The following is an 18,763-nucleotide window of genomic DNA, read 5'->3' on the forward strand; positions in this document are numbered from 1 at the left end:
CAGACGGCCGGCAGAGACGCCGCTAATGTATATACGTCAGACCCAGTACCCTAACCCTGCAGCCTGATACGGCGGGCATGCAGACGGCCGGCAGAGACGCCGCTAATGTATATACGTCAGACCCAGTACCCTAACCCCGCAGCCTGATACGGCGGGCATGCAGACGGGCGGCAGAGACGCCGCTAATGTATATACGCATGACGTGATCAGGGCTGGCGTTAAATGGGCCGCTGGTGTATGAGCAGCCAGTGAATTTACACTACATGGAATAATGCTCTGGTTACATTATGCTGTACTAGCTCTGCTCGCTGAATCACTCAAACATCAAAACAGTGAAGGGTTACTTCACTGCCCATTTCAATGAATGTAAGCAGAAACATATATACACAACCCTGAATAGGATAAGTGGTTACAGAAGATGGATGGATGGATGGAGATATGAGCACGCACACATGACACATAGATAGATAGATGGAGATATAAACACACACGATAGATAGATCGATGGATGGATGGATGATATACATATACATACATGTACTCTGTACATCTCACACCGAAAGTCACCGAATCTGTCAACTTTAAAAAATTACTTTTATTTTCAAGAACCGATAAAATCATGGCAAGTATTTACAAATAATTAAATCTTGTCTCACAGTACAGGTACATAAAACGAGGATTCACAAATGACACTGAAGAGAGCCGCGTATCTGATCGAGCTGCCATCCCCTTTCTCTGCAGGTACAAGGGGCCGGCAAGCAGAACCACTCAGGTCTGACGTATAAAACCCAGAAAAGGAACCAGCAAGAAACCAATTCAAACCGGATATGCAATGATATTAACAATGACTATATAAACCTGAAAAATAACCCTAATATTAAAGTCACAATATCCAGTCTGGACAATTCCAAAATCAAAAGAAAGTTAAAGGAAAATCCAGTGATTTGATATCTTTGGCAAACTGGCACTCCTGTAAATACATTCAAATATTCAGACAGCACATGACACAATGAAAGAACAACAAATTTGTTTTCAACAAATTACTAGAATACTAGAAAGACTAGAAAATGTAAGAAAAACATACAGTTTTCTTAAGGAAGCATTTGTTTCATTGAATATTATTAATTTTTCATTGTTGTCACTCATTTGAAGGCATTTTAATATTTTCTGCTGTTCATCTTTTGTCTTTTTGAAACAACATGACACTCAAAATATTTTCGACTTTGGTGGATCCTACAGAAATGCGGTCGGACTTCTGTTTCGGCGTGTTTCCCTTAATAGAACATGTCTGGCAGTTAACGATACTTCTGTACCCATCACATGACCATCTTTGCTTCTCATTGCAGGATGGAGATGAAAATTTCACTACTGAAGGCAGGGAGGAGGGCTGTGGGACTCGGGAGCTGCAGAAACGGCAGCCGGAAGGTGATATCTCACACTACTTAGCTAACGTTTAGTCTTAAGCATAGTTTCTGATTTCATACCCCGAAAAAATTTGTCATAAACAATGGTAAACATCTCGAGTGATACTGCAGCAATAACTCCAAACACAACTGAAGAGCAAATTTCTAAAACTCACTCAGTCCACGGGATACATTTTCAAGAAAGTTTCTATGCAATTAGTGAGTTTTGGAAATTTAAAGAGAGTTTTTCATTGGATAACGACTGAGTGAGATTTGGTTCCCAATACGCTAACATATGATGAGGAGGCCTGATTTTAGCGAACTGGCCGTCTCATCACAAAAACAACAAAAAATGAACTGAGTTTTGGAAATTAGCTCTTCAATTAATGGATAGCTGATTACTCAACCAAAACATCATCACTGAGAAATAAACATGAACAAAACAATTCCGGAAATTTTATCACTCAGTCAAGTTAGCTTAGCACGCTAGTGATGTTTTCAACAGGATCAACCATGTCAAGCCTTGTTGTGTGTGTGTGTGTGTGTGTGTGTGTGTGAGAGCGTAAATGACAATGGAGCTGAAATCACTGCCTGACCCGTCAAAGTGGAACCATCTCATTTGTTAATGGTTTCATCCATTTTTTATTTTGCTATTTACCCTAGGATACTGACTAAGCTGGGCGAAATCCTGGCCTGTGCATGCATTTGAACGTACTGCCTGTTCAATAATTCAACCGATAAGCATTTTCATATTCTATGAATCCCTATGCAGCCTTCAGGACTCTGAATTTAAATATGTCTAATGTCCCATATCCAACAATGTAATCATATTTCACTGGGAAACGGAGCACTTTAGGAAAGGTCAGGGAATCCGATCGGCAGGCTGGTCGTAATAGTCGTAATCCCACTGTCAGGGTAGGAGGGGGCATCCCTGGGACGCAAACGTGGGGGGGGGCATATCTGATAGGATTATGGTGGGGGTGGAGGGGGATTGATGGTGTAGTTCTGCTTCCCGGGGAGGGTTGCAGGGTCAATGTCCCAAGGAGGACATCAGCAAAGGTTCTGTTTATTTTCTGGTGAGCCTGGATCCGGGTTCTACTGGGAATACCCCAAATATAACCAATGGATTTAAATGGGAGGGGGGGGGGGGGTGTGTCTCAGTGGGTAGCCGTGTATCCTCAGTCCGTCACGGCAAAGGAGTTTGCGTAAAAATAAATAATTTCTGTTCAGATAGATTGTGTGTCGCTCTTCATAAACACACAAACCACAAACAATTCATGTCAGAAGAATCCAAAGAGAGATCTGGGAGATCAGTTCACCGATTCAACATGTTGCATAATCAGCAACATCAACTGTTGTCTCCAAAATATAATGTCACTATGAGCAAATCAACTGCCGCATGCCTACTGAGCTTTCAGGCCTGTCCGCCGATTAGTAGGATCTGTGTCTAGTCATCGATTTGGCTCGTGGACAGGTTGACTCCCAAGTCCGAGCGAATCTCACAGAGTCTACAGGATGCTGCAAACTATTAGCGGTCTACGGATGTTTCGGCGACCTTGAAGAAGCAGTTAGAAAAGGCACTGTCCTGGATTGTAGCTGGTGTACCTCAGGTTGATAATGCCTCTGGGAAAAGGTATGAGGGTAAGTTCACCACAACGCCGCAGAGAACTCTAAGGTCTTTTTTTTTTTAGAGTTGCATCCAAGCAACTTTGGGTTAATAAAAACAAGTCAAGACTTTACACAAAACAGGCAGGGAAAAATATCACTTTTGCATTCCATCCCATCTAGAAATTCCTAAAATAGAAGTATAAGTAAAATTTAACTCACTCTCCTTGAAGGAAAAGACTGATCTATGTCGTATTAACCTTGGTCGATTCAAACAGGGTCACATTACCAAAGGTTTTAGGAAAATGAGAGAGAGAGATTTGAAACACCAAGATGGTGCCTGACAGAAGTCATCGTCACAGAAACACAATCTCGGCCTAATTCTGTACAAGAGCGGGAATCTTTCATTTTAACCAAGAAATTGATCTTATTTAGCCTATTAACCCCAAACTAAGTACCAAAACAGTGACCCAAACTATATTTTTTTGGTCCAACTGGTAAGACAAGCCCTTTGCATCTCTGTGCTTTATATGACTGGAGGATCAACCTGCCAGCGATCTTAGCATCTCTGAGCAACTCTGTGAGCACGTAACACACTCCCGGAACCAAACAATCATCAGGCCTGGTCCTGTGACAGATTATCTATCACCTGGCATAAAAATCAGACAGTAATCTATAAACAAATGTTTAATCAGCTCACCACATTAATTACTGTTTATTAAACGTTTAAATATATTAACCTCTTTTTCCATAAATAAATTTGTTACGACCAGAACCGTGTATGGATTATTTTACAACTGTTCACCATGTGTGTCTGTGTATGGAAGCAGACAATGCACCCCTTTCGTGGCTTCGCCCTATTTGGGGCACGTCAGTGCCATCAGTGTAGTCAGACTACATCCCATAATTTGTCCATACTGACTGTACACATTTAAATACATTACTGTACACATAGACTTTATATTGTTCGCTAACTAGATTTTGAAGAAGAACGTGTTCACTGGCACGATTCTCTTGGCACACAGCTGTTTTTGTTCCTCGGTTTAGCACGTTAGCATTTCCCTCCTCGGCTCGTATCGCGGTCCGCTGGTGTCACACTTCAGGATATCGGGCAGGTGTGTCTGTCAAACAGAGATTGTGAACGGCTTCTGCTCCTGTGTCTCGTTCCCTTGGACAACGGCGGGACTCTGACCTGAGTTTGAGGCTTCCCAAAAACACCTTATTTCTCGACATTTGCTATGAGCGAGACTCCGTCGCTCCCCATCCGTCTCATCTTCCGTCTAGATTTTCCACTGTGTATAAGTGGTATGACCCTTCCTCAGATTATCCGCAGTGCAGAATAACAGGCGAGGGCTGTCTGTCACTGCAACACCACCAGTTCCACTGCAGGCTCAGGCTAGCGTCCTTAGTGTCAAACTGATGTTGTCCAGAACATTGAACAGATCATATTATCCTCCCACAAGGCTTATAGGTTTTCTCCTTTCAAACGGAAATGCAATTTCAGAACAAAATGTTTGGACTTGCCCTGCATCAGGACCTCAGAGGCCTCAGCTGACAGGTGGTTGTATATATGATTGTTTTTGTTCCACCTTTTCTTCTTAATTTTTCAATCCGCTCCATGGATTTTGTGATTTAGATTATTATTCAAACGATAAAGTACATTTCAGATTACTTTTTTTCTTTTTTTTTTTACTTTTTTCTAATTAAATTCTGGGATTCCAAAGTCAGTAAAAAAAGACTTTTAATTAAAATATTAAGGAAATCTCTAGCCTCAGTGTGAAGTGCTGTGGACTAATCAGACAAGGAGAGCTGTGTATGAGATCCAACTGTGCCTGAGATCCAACTGCGCATGAGATCCAGCTGCGCATGAGATCCAGCTGCGCATGAGATCCAACTGCGCATGAGATCCAGCTGCGCGCGAGATCCAGCTGGCGTGAGATGCAGCTACATGAGAGATGCAGCTGCGCGTGATATCCAGCTGCGCGTGAGAAGCAGCTGGATGAGAGACGCAGCTGCGCGTGAGATCCAGCTGCGCGTGAGATGCAGCTGTAGGACAGGAACCCGGCAACAGCGTCCGAATTCTATGAGGGTTTAGAGTCCCATCTAGCACAAGTTTAAAAAGGGCCGTCGCCAACCAGATCGCTGCACCTGACCTCCAGCTATCTGCCGCTCTGATTGGAGCATTCAGATCGCTGCACCTGACCTCCAGCTATCGGCCGCTCTGATTGGAGCATTGACATTGACGGTTATGTGGCATTTCATTTGTCTGGGACAAAGGAGTAAGGCATTTGTGAAGTCAGATTACGAAACTCGCGCTCTGAAAAAAATTGTTTGATTTGTCTGAAGCGGTCACTGCCGCACATATTTATCCCAATATCATGAAGTACAGCTGATGAATACTTCCGGAAGTATGGGCTTTCATACATATCCTCAAAAATAATCAGTAAATAAATGGACTGATCAAAAAATATGTCTTGTACTTAACGGCTACGTTTTGCATTCTACTGGCGCACGTCCTTGTGGAGCATCCTTGATATGACGTTTCACACGCTGCCCCCTGCCTGTTATCTTATGTATTGCCGTGTCTCTGCACATGCTTTCCTGTCTCAGTTCAGCACCATGATAGTGGACTGCGTCAGCTGTTGCGGGTGGTGAGGGTTAAATGATTGGGCTCCTGGCCTCAACACAGCCTTCACCTCCCCCTTCCTGTAGGTGGTACTGTCCTCCTCCTCGCTCTCTCTCTCTCTGGCTCTATCTCTTTGGGTGTTGGGGGGTCAGTGGCGGTCATAGGCAGCAGCGGTGGTCGCTGGACTAGGCCCCCTAGTGGCTGCACTGTAGTAGTATGGAGAGCCTGGGGAAGAAAGGAGACACAGTGGTCAGGCCAGGCCAAAGCGAGCCAAGCCGATCCAAACCAGGACAAGCTAATGTAGGACATTAAATAGCAACATCCAGCACACCAGCTTGACACGTCACTATTTACACTTCCTTCACATCACCATAGTAACTGACTGAGACTACATGTCCCTCGTACATATAAACCTATAATAAAAACATATACCTATAGTAGTGTTTCTCCAAACATGGGAAAACCATCAGTCACTTGTAAATCTATCTATCAACATCAAGGCAGTAAACCAGGGGCGTCAGAAGCATTTTGAATGTGGGGGGACACACTGACATAAAACTAATGTTTTATGTTAAATGTGGGGGGGTCCAAACGAATAATTATGAAATCGAACGCAGATTTAATGGTGGCGACGCCCATGCAGTAAAGATAGCAAATAAAATATTTATAAAAGGATGATGTAGACCAGCGGTGGCCAATCATATCCGCAAAGGGCCGGTGTGTATGCAGGCTTTTGGGGTGACCTTTAGGTCAGCTGGTCAAACCCAGGTGTGAGGACTCCTCAGCCAATCAGTCCTCTGATTAGTAATATGATTAGGGAGCTGCAGTGAAAACCCGCACACACAGCGGCCCTTTGCGCATAAGATTGGCCACCCCTGCTGTAGACAGTTATATAACCTAAAAGGCCTGTTTATGGGTTGTTTTTTAAAAAAAAAAAAGTAATTTCTGAAATACCGCCAAATGTAAAACTGTCAGTGAGGCTATTAATAAAAGCCACAGAGATATAATTGTGAACATTCTGCTTTAGAACCAAAAACAATAATTATAAACATATAATTGCCACTATATTAGCCGGAAGGTTGCAGTTACCATCACAGTGTCTGCTGTGTCTGTGAATTACTGCTGCAGAAAGTCAATGCAGTGACCACCAGTGGCCGGAGGTAACAGGTGCAGATGAATGAGGCTCCCTGGGCTGCTCATTGTGTAATATCCCCCTTTTCGGCCTGTAACCTCAGTAACCGTCACTGCACACGGCCTATGGCGAATGGCTGAAATGCTAGCGGCCCTCATGGGGGCAGCGGTCCTGGAACGCCGAGAGCGGGAATGGGTGTCAGGCACAGAACTAGGATCAGGTGTCGCCGAAGTCATCCTGGCTGATGGAGGGACCGTTCAGGAGCACCGATTCGGGGGGGTTTATACTCGGAAGCCTGACAAACCAACATCTTCATTAGAGTGAGTAACATTAACTGCGCAATCCACCTGCACTGTCACCTAATTTCCATTTGCATTATTGCTACTATTAATTCCCATTATTTACCATTATTTATTATTCACTCAATCATACTTTTTATATTCAGCCCAATTGCTCTCACCATCACCCATGTTCAAAACATTCCAACACTGCTTATGTTTACATTGTGTTTTAACTTTTTTTATTTGCATTTGTCCTGTCTATCGCTGTGTGTTATGTATATACTGTACGTGCACCGCAGTCTGTGGAACATGATTTCACGCGACTGTATGCTGTGTTACAGAGTATGCTTGGTGTGACAATAAGGCTCCACAAGGCATCGCGACAGACAGAGGAAACACGGAAAATGTGACGGCTTGTTTGCTAAGTAGAAGATGGGCAGGAGGCACGGGAATCAATAAAAACAACTGGGGGAGACTGAGAGCGTCCACCGCGACGCATGAGCGATCATAAGTCTGGGTGCCATCCTTCCACCCCCTCCTGTCAGCACATGGATCGTTCCCCTCATGTCTGAGATGGGGGGAGGGAGAGCAAACTGGGAGGGGGGGGGGGGAGCCATAAAAAGAGAGACCAGTGGAGCGGACATGGTGGAGAGGGGAGAAGAAAAAAGACATGTGCCGAGAGATGGAGGTGGAAGTTGCAGAGTCATCGGGCAGAAGCAGGAGTCTTTTACAAAACCAGACTCTGGACTTCCGTCGTTTTCTGAAAATGTACTATGAGCTTGATTTTAAATCCATGATTATCAGAGTTGTCAATCCAGAAAAACGTGAGTTTAATACATACAATGGGCATAATGAGAGAGTGAAAATCCTACCAAACTAGCAAAGAGCCACCCTTTTGTAGTGAAGGGGTTCTTTTCATGAAAGTTTGAATGTGAGGATGTACGTCAACTGAACACTCCCCTTGTAGAGACAGCATTCAGTACTTACGAGGAATATGTCTGTCTTGTTCTACAGGAAGCACTACCTTTCACACAAGTGAGGCGGTGCTTTACAGATATTCATCCTGAATATGGCTGCCAGAACCCCAACAGAGGATTAACCAACCCCGAGGAGCTGCTATCGGAAAGTCAAACGCTGTCTAGACGCACAACCGTTCATCTTTTCAATCTGCCACAGCGACAGAGGGCAAATGACAGCACTCAGTGACTGTGGTCCAAACTCTTACACATTTTATTCAAAGGTGATGCATCACACAACTTAATAATTTATCGGCTCACATTCATATATATGGAAAGCAAAACAGATTTTTTGAAATAGGTCTCGCGGTACTCATATCATATTACTGCACCTGGGACACCCACCTCTAATGTGCTATATTGGTTTTGTACAGGCAGCTCTCGAATGACGTTATAGTGACTTAAATAAATCCAAACTTGCGTAGTTGCATGGAAGTGGAAGTGCTAATGTAGTAATTTTTCTGAGTAAGTTTACACTTACACGTTCCACTTATTAAAATGTGTTCATTATTACTAGCATTTTTTTGGCTTATGTATATTTGGCTATAAGATGGATGTTATGGGGGGGAGGTCAATCCGACTTGTGTAAAATTTGACTTATGTAAGCATTTGTGGAACAGGTTACTTGTATTTTGACAATTTGCCGGATGCCCGTCACAGACCTGAGACTCGGTGAGAGCAGCGGTCCCGTTATGGCACTTACCCAAGAGGCCAGGGTTGGGGAACCTCCAGGACTCGTTGTACGTGGGGTATTGAGCGTGGGAGTAGGGGCCGTTGGAGAAGTCTCCACCTAGAAGAGATCATATACCAAAATTACAAGTTAGCGGTGAATCCCACCCAAAATGTGGATTGCTAAGCAGCTACGAGAGCCTCATGTCCTCTCGTGGTCTTGCGCTCCTAGTCTGATGCTCAGACCTGTTTCAAACGGGGATATCATTATGGTTACCACCTAATGCTCAGACCTGTCCCAAACAGGGATATCATTGTGGTCACCAGCTAATGCTCAGACCTGTCCCAAACAGGGATATCATTGTGGTCACCGCCTAATGCTCAGACCTGTCCCAAACAGGGATATCATTGTGGTCACCGCCTAATGCTCAGACCTGTCCCAAACAGGGATATCATTGTGGTCACCGCCTAATGCTCAGACCTGTCCAAACAGGGATATCATTATGGTCACCGCCTAATGCTCAGACCTGTCCCAAACAGGGATATCATTGTGGTCACCGCCTAATGCTCAGACCTGTCCCAAACAGGGATATCATTGTGGTCACCGCCTAATGCTCAGACCTGTCCAAACAGGGATATCATTGTGGTCACCGCCTAATGCTCAGACCTGTCCCAAACAGGGATATCATTGTGGTCACCGCCTAATGCTCAGACCTGTCCCAAACAGGGATATCATTGTGGTCACCGCCTAATGCTCAGACCTGTCCAAACAGGGATATCATTGTGGTCACCGCCTAATGCTCAGACCTGTCCCAAACAGGGATATCATTGTGGTCACCGCCTAATGCTCAGACCTGTCCAAACTGGGATATCATTGTGGTCACCGCCTAATGCTCAGACCTGTCCCAAACAGGGATATCATTGTGGTCACCGCCTAATGCTCAGACCTGTCCCAAACAGGGATATCATTGTGTCACCGCCTAATGCTCAGACCTGTCCCAAACAGGGATATCATTGTGGTCACCGCCTAATGCTCAGACCTGTCCCAAACAGGGATATCATTGTGGTCACCGCCTAATGCTCAGACCTGTCCAAACAGGGATATCATTGTGGTCACCGCCTAATGCTCAGACCTGTCCAAACAGGGATATCATTGTGGTCACCGCCTAATGCGCAGACCTGTCCCAAACAGGGATATCATTGTGGTCACCACCTAATGCTCAGACCTGTCCAAACAGGGATATCATTGTGGTCACTGCCTAATGCTTTCTCTGTCCACAGCATTCCTTCAGCTATCCTCATATGTCAGTCTATGGAAAACTCGCCAGCCCATTCCTGCTTTGCATTTTCAGACAGGATACACTCCCCTTCCTCTTGGTTTCTAACAAAGATCCGCTTCATTTACCCCCTGGTGCTGTTCTGTCTCCCCCTGTAGACAGATACAAGTACCAGCCCCCTGTTCTGCCCCGGCCCACCAGCTCGCTGTGCCTCAGTGACCCAAGAAGAGAGAGAAACACGGAGACGACAAGTCAGGGGAGGACGCTGCTCAAACATAGTGAGGAAAAGGCTAGGAAATATGGAGAAGCTGAGATGATCTCCAAAGGAGGAAAACAAGCCAAGGGACGTACCTGAAGATATGTAAGAACTCCAGCAGCAGAAGAGCTTTGGTAAAGCAGGTCAGTGGTGTGTGTGTAGTGTGTGTGTAGTGTGTGTGTAGTGTGTCTGTTGCGCTTGCTAAGTAGATAATGGGTTAAAATGCAAAGTCTCCACCAGGAGTGACAGTAGAGGTTTATAAAGAGGGTCTTACCCTATATGAAGGGGGGGTCTGATTTATGAAAATGAAGGAAAACACATTATTTAAATTACTCGGTTTAATTAGCGTGCATTTATTTTATTTGAGAGGGCTAAAGAATGTTTTAGGGGGCTAAAGCCAAAGCCCCCCCCCAAAAAAAACAGCCCAGATAATGCTCCTGGCCATCACGAATGCTCCCTGCCCATGGCTCAGGAGAACAGCCTCCACCCCGCACTGGCTTTCTCATGAGCAAGCGAGTCCACCTGACAAAGTGCGGGCCCAGGCTTTGGAGGGATGGAACCGCAGCTGACCTGACTGTAGGTCCCCAAAAGCAGGTCGTCCTATATACCACTTCAAGGCAGGTGCTAAGGTGTGTAAGGAGAACTTCAGGAGGTTCGGCATGGGCGCCCCCCTGAAATGCGAGCCCAGTCTTAGAGCAGTGCAGCCCTGGACACACAGAGCCCTGAACCGCGGCAGTACATCCAGGCCCTGTGCAAGAGGCCCAAAGAGCACAAGCAAGATGGGCAAGGAAACCCATCTCATCCCAAGTCCCGGAGCTGCCATCATGCGCCACCGGTCACTGCTCCACTGAGTGGCAGCGGTTCGGACCATACGGAGAAGGGGGGGGGGGGGGGCAGCACATCTGCCTCCTGCCATGTCAAGGTCACACACCACGAAACCACACAATCCTGCCTATAAAAACAGAATATAGAACGTTCTAGCTGCACATATACACCATACACAAGATATACTGTACAAGAGACAAAGAACAGAGGATAACTGATAGGCAGGAATCGCCGTATGGCACTTCAAGCGTAAGCTTCCACTCTACACTTTCATCAACATTATTGAGTTTATTAACAACCTGGGACTGGATAAGTGTTTTTCTTTTAGGATAAGATGGAAGGATCAATGCATGGACAGATGTATGAATGCATGAACAGAGGGATGGATGGATGGATGGATGGATGGATGGACGGACGGTTGGGTTATAGTTTTTTACAACAGGCAAAGACAATTTGTAGTTTTTACAGATCAAATCAGCAGTGTGCACACGTACTGGTCTGAGCTGTGGAAGGCTGAGATATATTCAAACATCTCTGCCTCACGGCTAAAAGGCAGGCTTCCAGCAGCCTGTTTGATATTAATATATGGTTCTTAAACGTGCAGCAGGCTGAATGCATCCCGGCTCTTCAATGGGCACTTGACAGCTCCCTCTGATATCGTATCTCCACCTGACATGTCGAATACACTGAGCTGTGAGCTCTTTGAAAATAATGATGAGTCGTTTCTGAATCAATACATAAATATCAACTGCTTGTCATGTGGTGAAATGGAAATTCACAGATTTTCACAGTTATAGACCAATAAGTAACACTTTAAAATAGGGTGAACTTAGGTGTGAATTAACGCTACCTTACGTGAAAATTAACTGGAACAATGGTGAAAACCCATTCAGCTAATCACGGATTCAAGCCTTTGCCCTGAGCTTCCAGGGACGGGCTTCAAGATCTCCCTGGACTGATTACAGAGTTGGAATATGGATGGATGAAATCCAGTAATTCCCAACCCGGTCCTCAGGAACCCAGAGACGGTCCACATTTTTGCTCCCTTCCAGCTCCCTGCCAGACCGGAAGCTGAGAGGGAGCAAAAACATGAACTGCCTGCGGGTCCCTGAGGACCGGACTGGGAAACACTAGAATAATGGATGTTTATACCAGATTAAAAGAAAGAGCATTTTCAGAGATTCCGTTCTTTTTCATGTCAAGTCATGTCAAGTGGCTATCAGTGTTTTTATCGAGGGTTTGGCCTACTTTATTTTTTTCTTGAAAAATAGCATTTATTTAATCGTGAAATAGCATTTATTTAATCGTGAAAAACAGTTAAGCAGCACTGACAAGAACAACGCGGAAAAGTTAAGTTCAGTACATCTGATTAGTGCTTAGACATCACTATGTTTTGCCTTTATAATCAAATTCATGTTTCGCACTAGTTTTTTCTGCCTATTAAATATTAATCATCAGATGCCGTCTCTATTTCTCTGAAAAATCTAGCGCCACACCATCACATATATATTTCTACAAAAGGTAAAAATACAGATTGGTCACGGTGAGGTCAATTTAAGTGAGTGGGGGAAAGTATGAATGAATATGTCACAGAGAACTGAAAAGCTGTGTGAACAGCGACAGTTTATGACTGTGTAATATCCACATCGTAAGGCAGGCTACTGTGATCGTCAGCATCACACATTTTAGAAAATATCTTGCACTGTGTGAATTTCACAGAACTTCCTTTTTCGAATACATAAATATTAAATCAATGTCATGTATAACAGCTATGGGGATTAATACTTTGTAAAATTAGATATTCTTGCAAGTATTGCATGCTTTCTACATATTACCAGGACCATCTTGACAAGGAATCCTGTGCACTAACCTGGCACCATTCCAGGCAGGGATGGGGTGCTGTAACTGCCCTGTCCAGCAGGGGGCACATGAGGGGGATACCCTGGCAGGGTGGTACTCGCCAGGTCTCGACCTGTGGACACATGGTTCATTCATCAACATGGGGCTCTGGTAAACAAGGCACAGGGCTGCCGTTTCGGTGTCTGAAGTTGGTGACATTTTAAAATGTGCCAGTTGCCATCACTGGACAGGGCAGCTAAATTCATATAAGCATAAAATTCATATAAGCAAGCAAACAGTAAACATTCAGCCTTAGTGAATTCCCCTCAACCTGTGATAAAAAAGAAAAACAAAAAGGGATCCATTTAATTGAAAAAACAACTTTTGAAAAGGGGTGATTCTAGAAGTTTTTTTTAAGGTGGGGGCTATAAAAGGGACCTTAATTCATACAGAGGGGCCAACTTTATCATTAGCCAATGATATGTTTTTAAATCTGTGAGTGACAGAGGAGAAGGTGCTAGGGGGGCCAATCAACTTTCAGCTGGTCCCGCCCCTGTATGCACCATTGGCTGCTAACAAGGTGCATTTATACACTGAACTGCAGACACCCTTATCACACTTATAAAATACATTCCTTCCCACTTATTGCATCTCAAGGGATTAAACGAGGGGTCAGTAGCAGCTCTGTAGCACCACGCTGAGGACACATCTGAATTAGCTGCTGATTTACACCTGAAAGCCCAGGTGAGGTGATTGGCTATCCGGGCTCTCAGGGCACGAGCCAAAAGCGGAATAGCCTGGGGGAAGGGTCAGGAAGGGCCAGGAAGGGTCAGGAAGGGCCAGGAAGGGTCAGGAAGGGCCAGGAAGGGTCAGGAAGGGCCAAGCCCAGGCCGGGAGCAGAGACACAGCTGGGCGGCTCGCGACTGTAAACAGGGGCTTGGAATCTCAGCACTTACACTTGCATTACGTATGAGTGTATCTGCCGGACTCCTGTGAAATGACTCCTGGGGCTGCAGCTCCGCACTGCGATAGCTCATTAGAGCCCAGCTTCCCCTCCTCCACCCGTTTCCATAATCCTTTCTGTCCCCGATCATACTCACTCAGTCCTCTGCACGTTGTATCTGGTATGTGCTATGCACCCACCAACCCCTGGGGACCACCAGCTACCCCCCTCCATATCCTCAACCCCCCCAGCTGGTTTTGTTGGCCGCCCATTAGTCACCCCCCTGCCCGTACCCCCAAAACACCCCCCCAGCTGGTTTTTTTGGCCGCCCGTCAGCCACCCCCCTGCCCATACCCCCCCCCCCCCCCCCCGCCCATACCCCCCCAAGCTGATCTCGCTGGCTGCCGGTCATTACAGCTGCACCAGGCCTGTCACGGTACGAGGGGCTGTGGGAGCATCAGGGAAGGACAGTTATCATCGTAGAGTGACCGAGTGCTGGTAGAGCAGGCTGCATCCCAGAGAGGACACACTGCTCAGCCACGCCCAAAGGGGGCGGGGTCACGAAAGGGCACACTGCTCAGCCACGCCCAAAGGGGGCGGAGTCGCTTAAGGGCACACTGCTCAGCCACGCCCAAAGGAGGCGGAGTCGCGAAAGGGCACATTGCTCAGCCACGCCCAAAGGGGGCGGAGTCACGGCTTGGGAAGGATCAGGGAGGAAGAGGGTCTCTGGGGAATGGGATCACTTCAGGCCAGAGATGGGGCAACTCTGATGTTTACTATCGGCCCATGTTTACTTGGCCAAATACAGCAAATTACACGAGGTTCAAGACTACAAGACCTTGGGATATATAATGCAGAGAATATTAATTAATTCAATTTACTTAATCCCATAACTAAGCTTACCGTCTACTCAACAACAAACTCATTTTATCTATTTAACCTATATGTTTTTAAATATGCCATTGTAATAGTTTGGCAAGTAATTCAATAGTCTAAATAAACAGTACTAAAATAATACCATGTAAATGATACAAGTTGTGCAGAATAGTGTATCTAGATGTACAACATGTTTGTAAATCTATCTAGATGTTCGTCATGGTTGCAAATGAAAATGTTTATCTGCAATGAGCAAAATTTCCCAGGTACTCAGGGCATTATTTATGATCATAATCATGATATTTAATATTTTTGTCCAATTTCTCTCCCCGCTGTTCATTGTTTGCCGACGGCAAGTCTCCACCCACCAGAAAGTGGGACAGTGCATTTTCTTCTGATTGGATCCCCTGCCATATCTGCCCCCCCCACCCCCCCCCCATTTAGCAAATCATCAGATTACAGTCCAATAGAGGAGACAGCACTGGCTGCTTGTAACAAGTAACTCAATCATCCAATGAGCCAGTGAAGTCATTTTGTATCAACCAGTCAAATTACCCTTGCTGATTAGTCCCAGCCTCTCTCACAAACAACGAACAATTTGTTCCACTACCAGGAGGTGGCAGTAAAGCACAATAATATAAGTCAGATTCGGCTAATAAGGGGCATATGAATGCTTTAAGGGAATTTGGCAGTTTCAAAAAAGATAGAAGCTACCTGCTTGGTGTGTAGGGAAGTGCACAGAAGTGGGAGCTGGGAAAGGGGTCAGTTAGGGGGCAGAGCAGAGTAAATAAGTGGGGGAGCAGGGAAGATGAAGGGAGGAGGAAGAAAGAGCTGGCGTGGTCACAGAGGTTGTGGCTCCCACAAGCACGTTTTTCACGTTGCCGCACGCCACACATCTTGGCAAAGATTTCCTCAGACTGAACCTTAAACCAAATCAAATCGCTTTATTTGTCACATTACTTGACACTTGGTAGAGTGCAAGTTAGTGAAATGCTTGTGTGCAAAGTCCCAAACAGCAGCCACAAACAGTGCAACAAAACGAATATCGCAAATGCAAATCGAACAAACAAAACGAAGAAAACAAAAGGCAAACAAACAAAACAAATAAATGGATGAATACATAGACAGACAAACAAACAAACAAACAAACCAATAAATAAATACATAAATATTGGGCAAATTAGAGACAAATAAATAAATGCATTAGATGGCTGTATGAAAATGAGTACAGATGGTGGATACGGATGGCAGGTGTCCATTGACCGCAGTTCTGTCGTCTGATAGTCTGGTGGAAGAAACTCTGGAAGGCTTTGTGTTACCCAGATTATTCATCTTAAAGCTGGCATCAGACGAATAAAAAACGACGGGTACGGGTGTCTCAGAATTGAACTTTGAACAGCCAGCAGCAGCTCTCCCTGTGGTAATCCTGCATGGCACACCTTTGCCACTAGAGGATGCTGCTGAGTCATCAGACCGAGCCAAGGGCTTAATTTTTCTCGACTGCGTCATCACATTTCATGAAACATGCATAGCATTCTCATGGCTGTAAGAGCATTTCTCAAAACAATTCATGCGTGTAACACAACACTATGCTTAAGCTGCAAAAGCCTGTAACATAACCAAAACAATAAGCTCATGTCTCAAAAGCAGATAATTCCACCAATGAATTAGTCAATACAGCCAAAATGAAAAGTGCCCTTAGCATTGTTTTAACCATGAGAGTCAAAGTGTCAGTACAGGTATGCTGCAGAATTCCCAACGATAGTCGGTTCCCACTTTCTCATTGTCACTGATTATTTTTCTTTAGCAAACTGATATTTATTCATGTCAAAGATACCAGTTGCACATTGCATGTCTCTGCATTACAGTATGTAAAGTTCATTGGCAAGAGAAAGCACTGCATGCACATGTAACTTCTTCAGATCTCAAGACATGCTACAATAGCAAACAAAAACAATTCTCATTTACTTCACTTGTTATTTTTAATGCAATTTCTCTGTTTTGTTTTTTTTTTGTATTTCTGTTTTATATCAGTCAAATGCAGAAGTGGATAGTTCAGGTCCAGGAAGTAAAAATCCAGACCGAGATTTTGTTTCAATCGACCAGGTGAGTATAGAGTCACAGTCAAAGGGCCTCTGTAGTAGTTGGTTGAAACAAAATCTTGGTCTGGACTTTTACTTTCTGAAACTGAAGTATCCATCTTTGGTCATAAACCTGGACTTGTAAATGGAGGCATTAATATTAAGTACATAACACAAAATATAAGGAGACCTGACATGATCTTACCCCCAGGTGCACTTTTTTGTGAATTGCTAAGTTGTCCAGCCCCTAGTCTGTTATTCTAATCAGAGGAAATTCTCTTTTCGCCTGCCCCATCTTGCTCTCCAGGAGACTCACAGACTCATATACAGGTGAGAGCGAGCTTGAGGGTCACAGTACAGGGTCAGGTCCAGGGTCCCTGCAGTTATCTGGCCTTAAGGGCCCAGTGGTGGCATGGGTCTGGTAGCCAGGGGCTTCAAACTGCTGCCCTTTCTGATTACCGGCACACAGTCCTAACCTAATGAGCTACAAACAGATAGATAGATAGATAGATAGATAGATAGATAGATAGATAGATAGATAGACAGATAGACAGATAGATAGATAGATAGATAGATAGATAGATAGATAGATAGATAGATAGATAGATAGATAATGATGGACCTGTTAGATTACGTTTCCCTTCATACAGACAGTGGATAATACATTTTCCAAGGAAGGAGTGTGATCAGGATGAGGAAGGAGTGTAGATCAGGATGAGGAAGGAGTATGGATCAGGATGAGGAAGGAGTGTGGATCAGGATGAGGAAGGAGAGTGGATCAGGATGAGGAAGGAGCGTGGATCAGGATGAAGAAGGAGTGTGGATCAGGATGAGGAAGGAGCGTGGATCAGGATGAAGAAGGAGCATGCATCAGGACGAGGAAGGAGCGTGGATCAGGATGAGGAAGGAGCATGCATCAGGACGAGGAAGGAGCGTGGATCAGGATGAGGAAGGAGCATGCATCAGGACGAGGAAGGAGCGTGGATCAGGATGAGGAAGGAGCATGCATCAGGACGAGGAAGGAGCGTGGATCAGGATGAGGAAGGAGCGTGGATCAGGATGAGGAAGTCAAATGTAACCTCGGAGCACCAAACCAGAGTAGCTGCGTTACCACTGGCCTCAGAGCATGGCACCAGCAGTGGTGCTCAGTGAAGACGCCAGATGCCACTGCCCCACTCACCTGGCACCAGTGAGTATGGCTGAGCTCCCGGCACGCTGGCGCCCAGCTCCGTCTGCCCAGCGCTGCCCAGGCCGCTCTTCATGTCAGCCAGACCGCCTGCCAGGGTGGCCATGGTGGAGTAGTCTGCTGTCTGCAAGGAGGAGGAGGAGGAAGAGGAAGAGGGCATCAGGGTCCGGGAAAGCCAGCGGAACACTGTCCACATCCATCCCTTCATGTCCCTCAGAAGGTGGCCGCAGCAAGCGAGAGCATGGAGGACAGGAGAAGAAGCAACAGACCCCAGGGTTCACTGCAGCCATAGTACGGCTGAGAGAAGCTATTAGTTCATTCTTATTTACACATAAAATTGTACTAATATTCTCTGAATGGCCATCGGTCCTCAGAGAGCCGACTTCCTGCTCCGGAGCGAATGTCAGAGCTGGCATGTATTCATATGTGGTTTTGATTCAAAAATGAAGGAGAAATTCATTATACAGTGTCAACAGAATGAGGGACATGGGGAAGTCCAGGGTTTGTGTGTGTGTGTGTGTGTGTGGAGGGGGGGGGGTATTGCGTTGTTTGGATCAGATGTCCCCACATTGTGATAAAAACCTGTTATTTTGACGTTGTGGGGACCATCTTTTTGGTCGCCACACGGGGAAATTCACTTTTATAAAAATCTGTGACTGCAATCAAAAAGCTAAAGTAGCCAAAAGTCTTGAATTTGATTTGGAAACTTATGGTTGAGGTTTGGGCTGGGTAGGGGTTGAGGTTGTTA

The 18,763-nt window shown here is 45.3% G+C and overlaps 1 protein-coding gene across 4 annotated transcripts in view; it reads right to left on the minus strand.

The window, feature by feature from the left end:
- Window positions 1-577: 577 nt before the first annotated feature.
- LOC111844248 (paired box protein Pax-5-like) overlaps window positions 578-18,763 on the minus strand; it is a 44,228-nt gene continuing 26,042 nt past the window's right edge. For all 4 annotated transcript variants that reach the window (XM_023812560.2, XM_023812558.2, XM_023812559.2 and 1 more), the window contains exons 7-10: window positions 18,010-18,139; window positions 12,961-13,062; window positions 8,767-8,853; window positions 578-5,859 (exon numbers count right to left, since the gene is read on the minus strand). In XM_023812560.2, coding sequence (XP_023668328.1) covers window positions 5,783-5,859; window positions 8,767-8,853; window positions 12,961-13,062; window positions 18,010-18,139 — 396 coding nt within the window. In that variant the 3' untranslated portion in view covers window positions 578-5,782. The remainder of the gene's footprint in view (window positions 5,860-8,766; window positions 8,854-12,960; window positions 13,063-18,009; window positions 18,140-18,763) is intronic.

Source organism: Paramormyrops kingsleyae, chromosome 25, assembly GCF_048594095.1.
Source record: "Paramormyrops kingsleyae isolate MSU_618 chromosome 25, PKINGS_0.4, whole genome shotgun sequence".
Taxonomy (NCBI): Eukaryota; Metazoa; Chordata; class Actinopteri; order Osteoglossiformes; family Mormyridae; genus Paramormyrops; species Paramormyrops kingsleyae.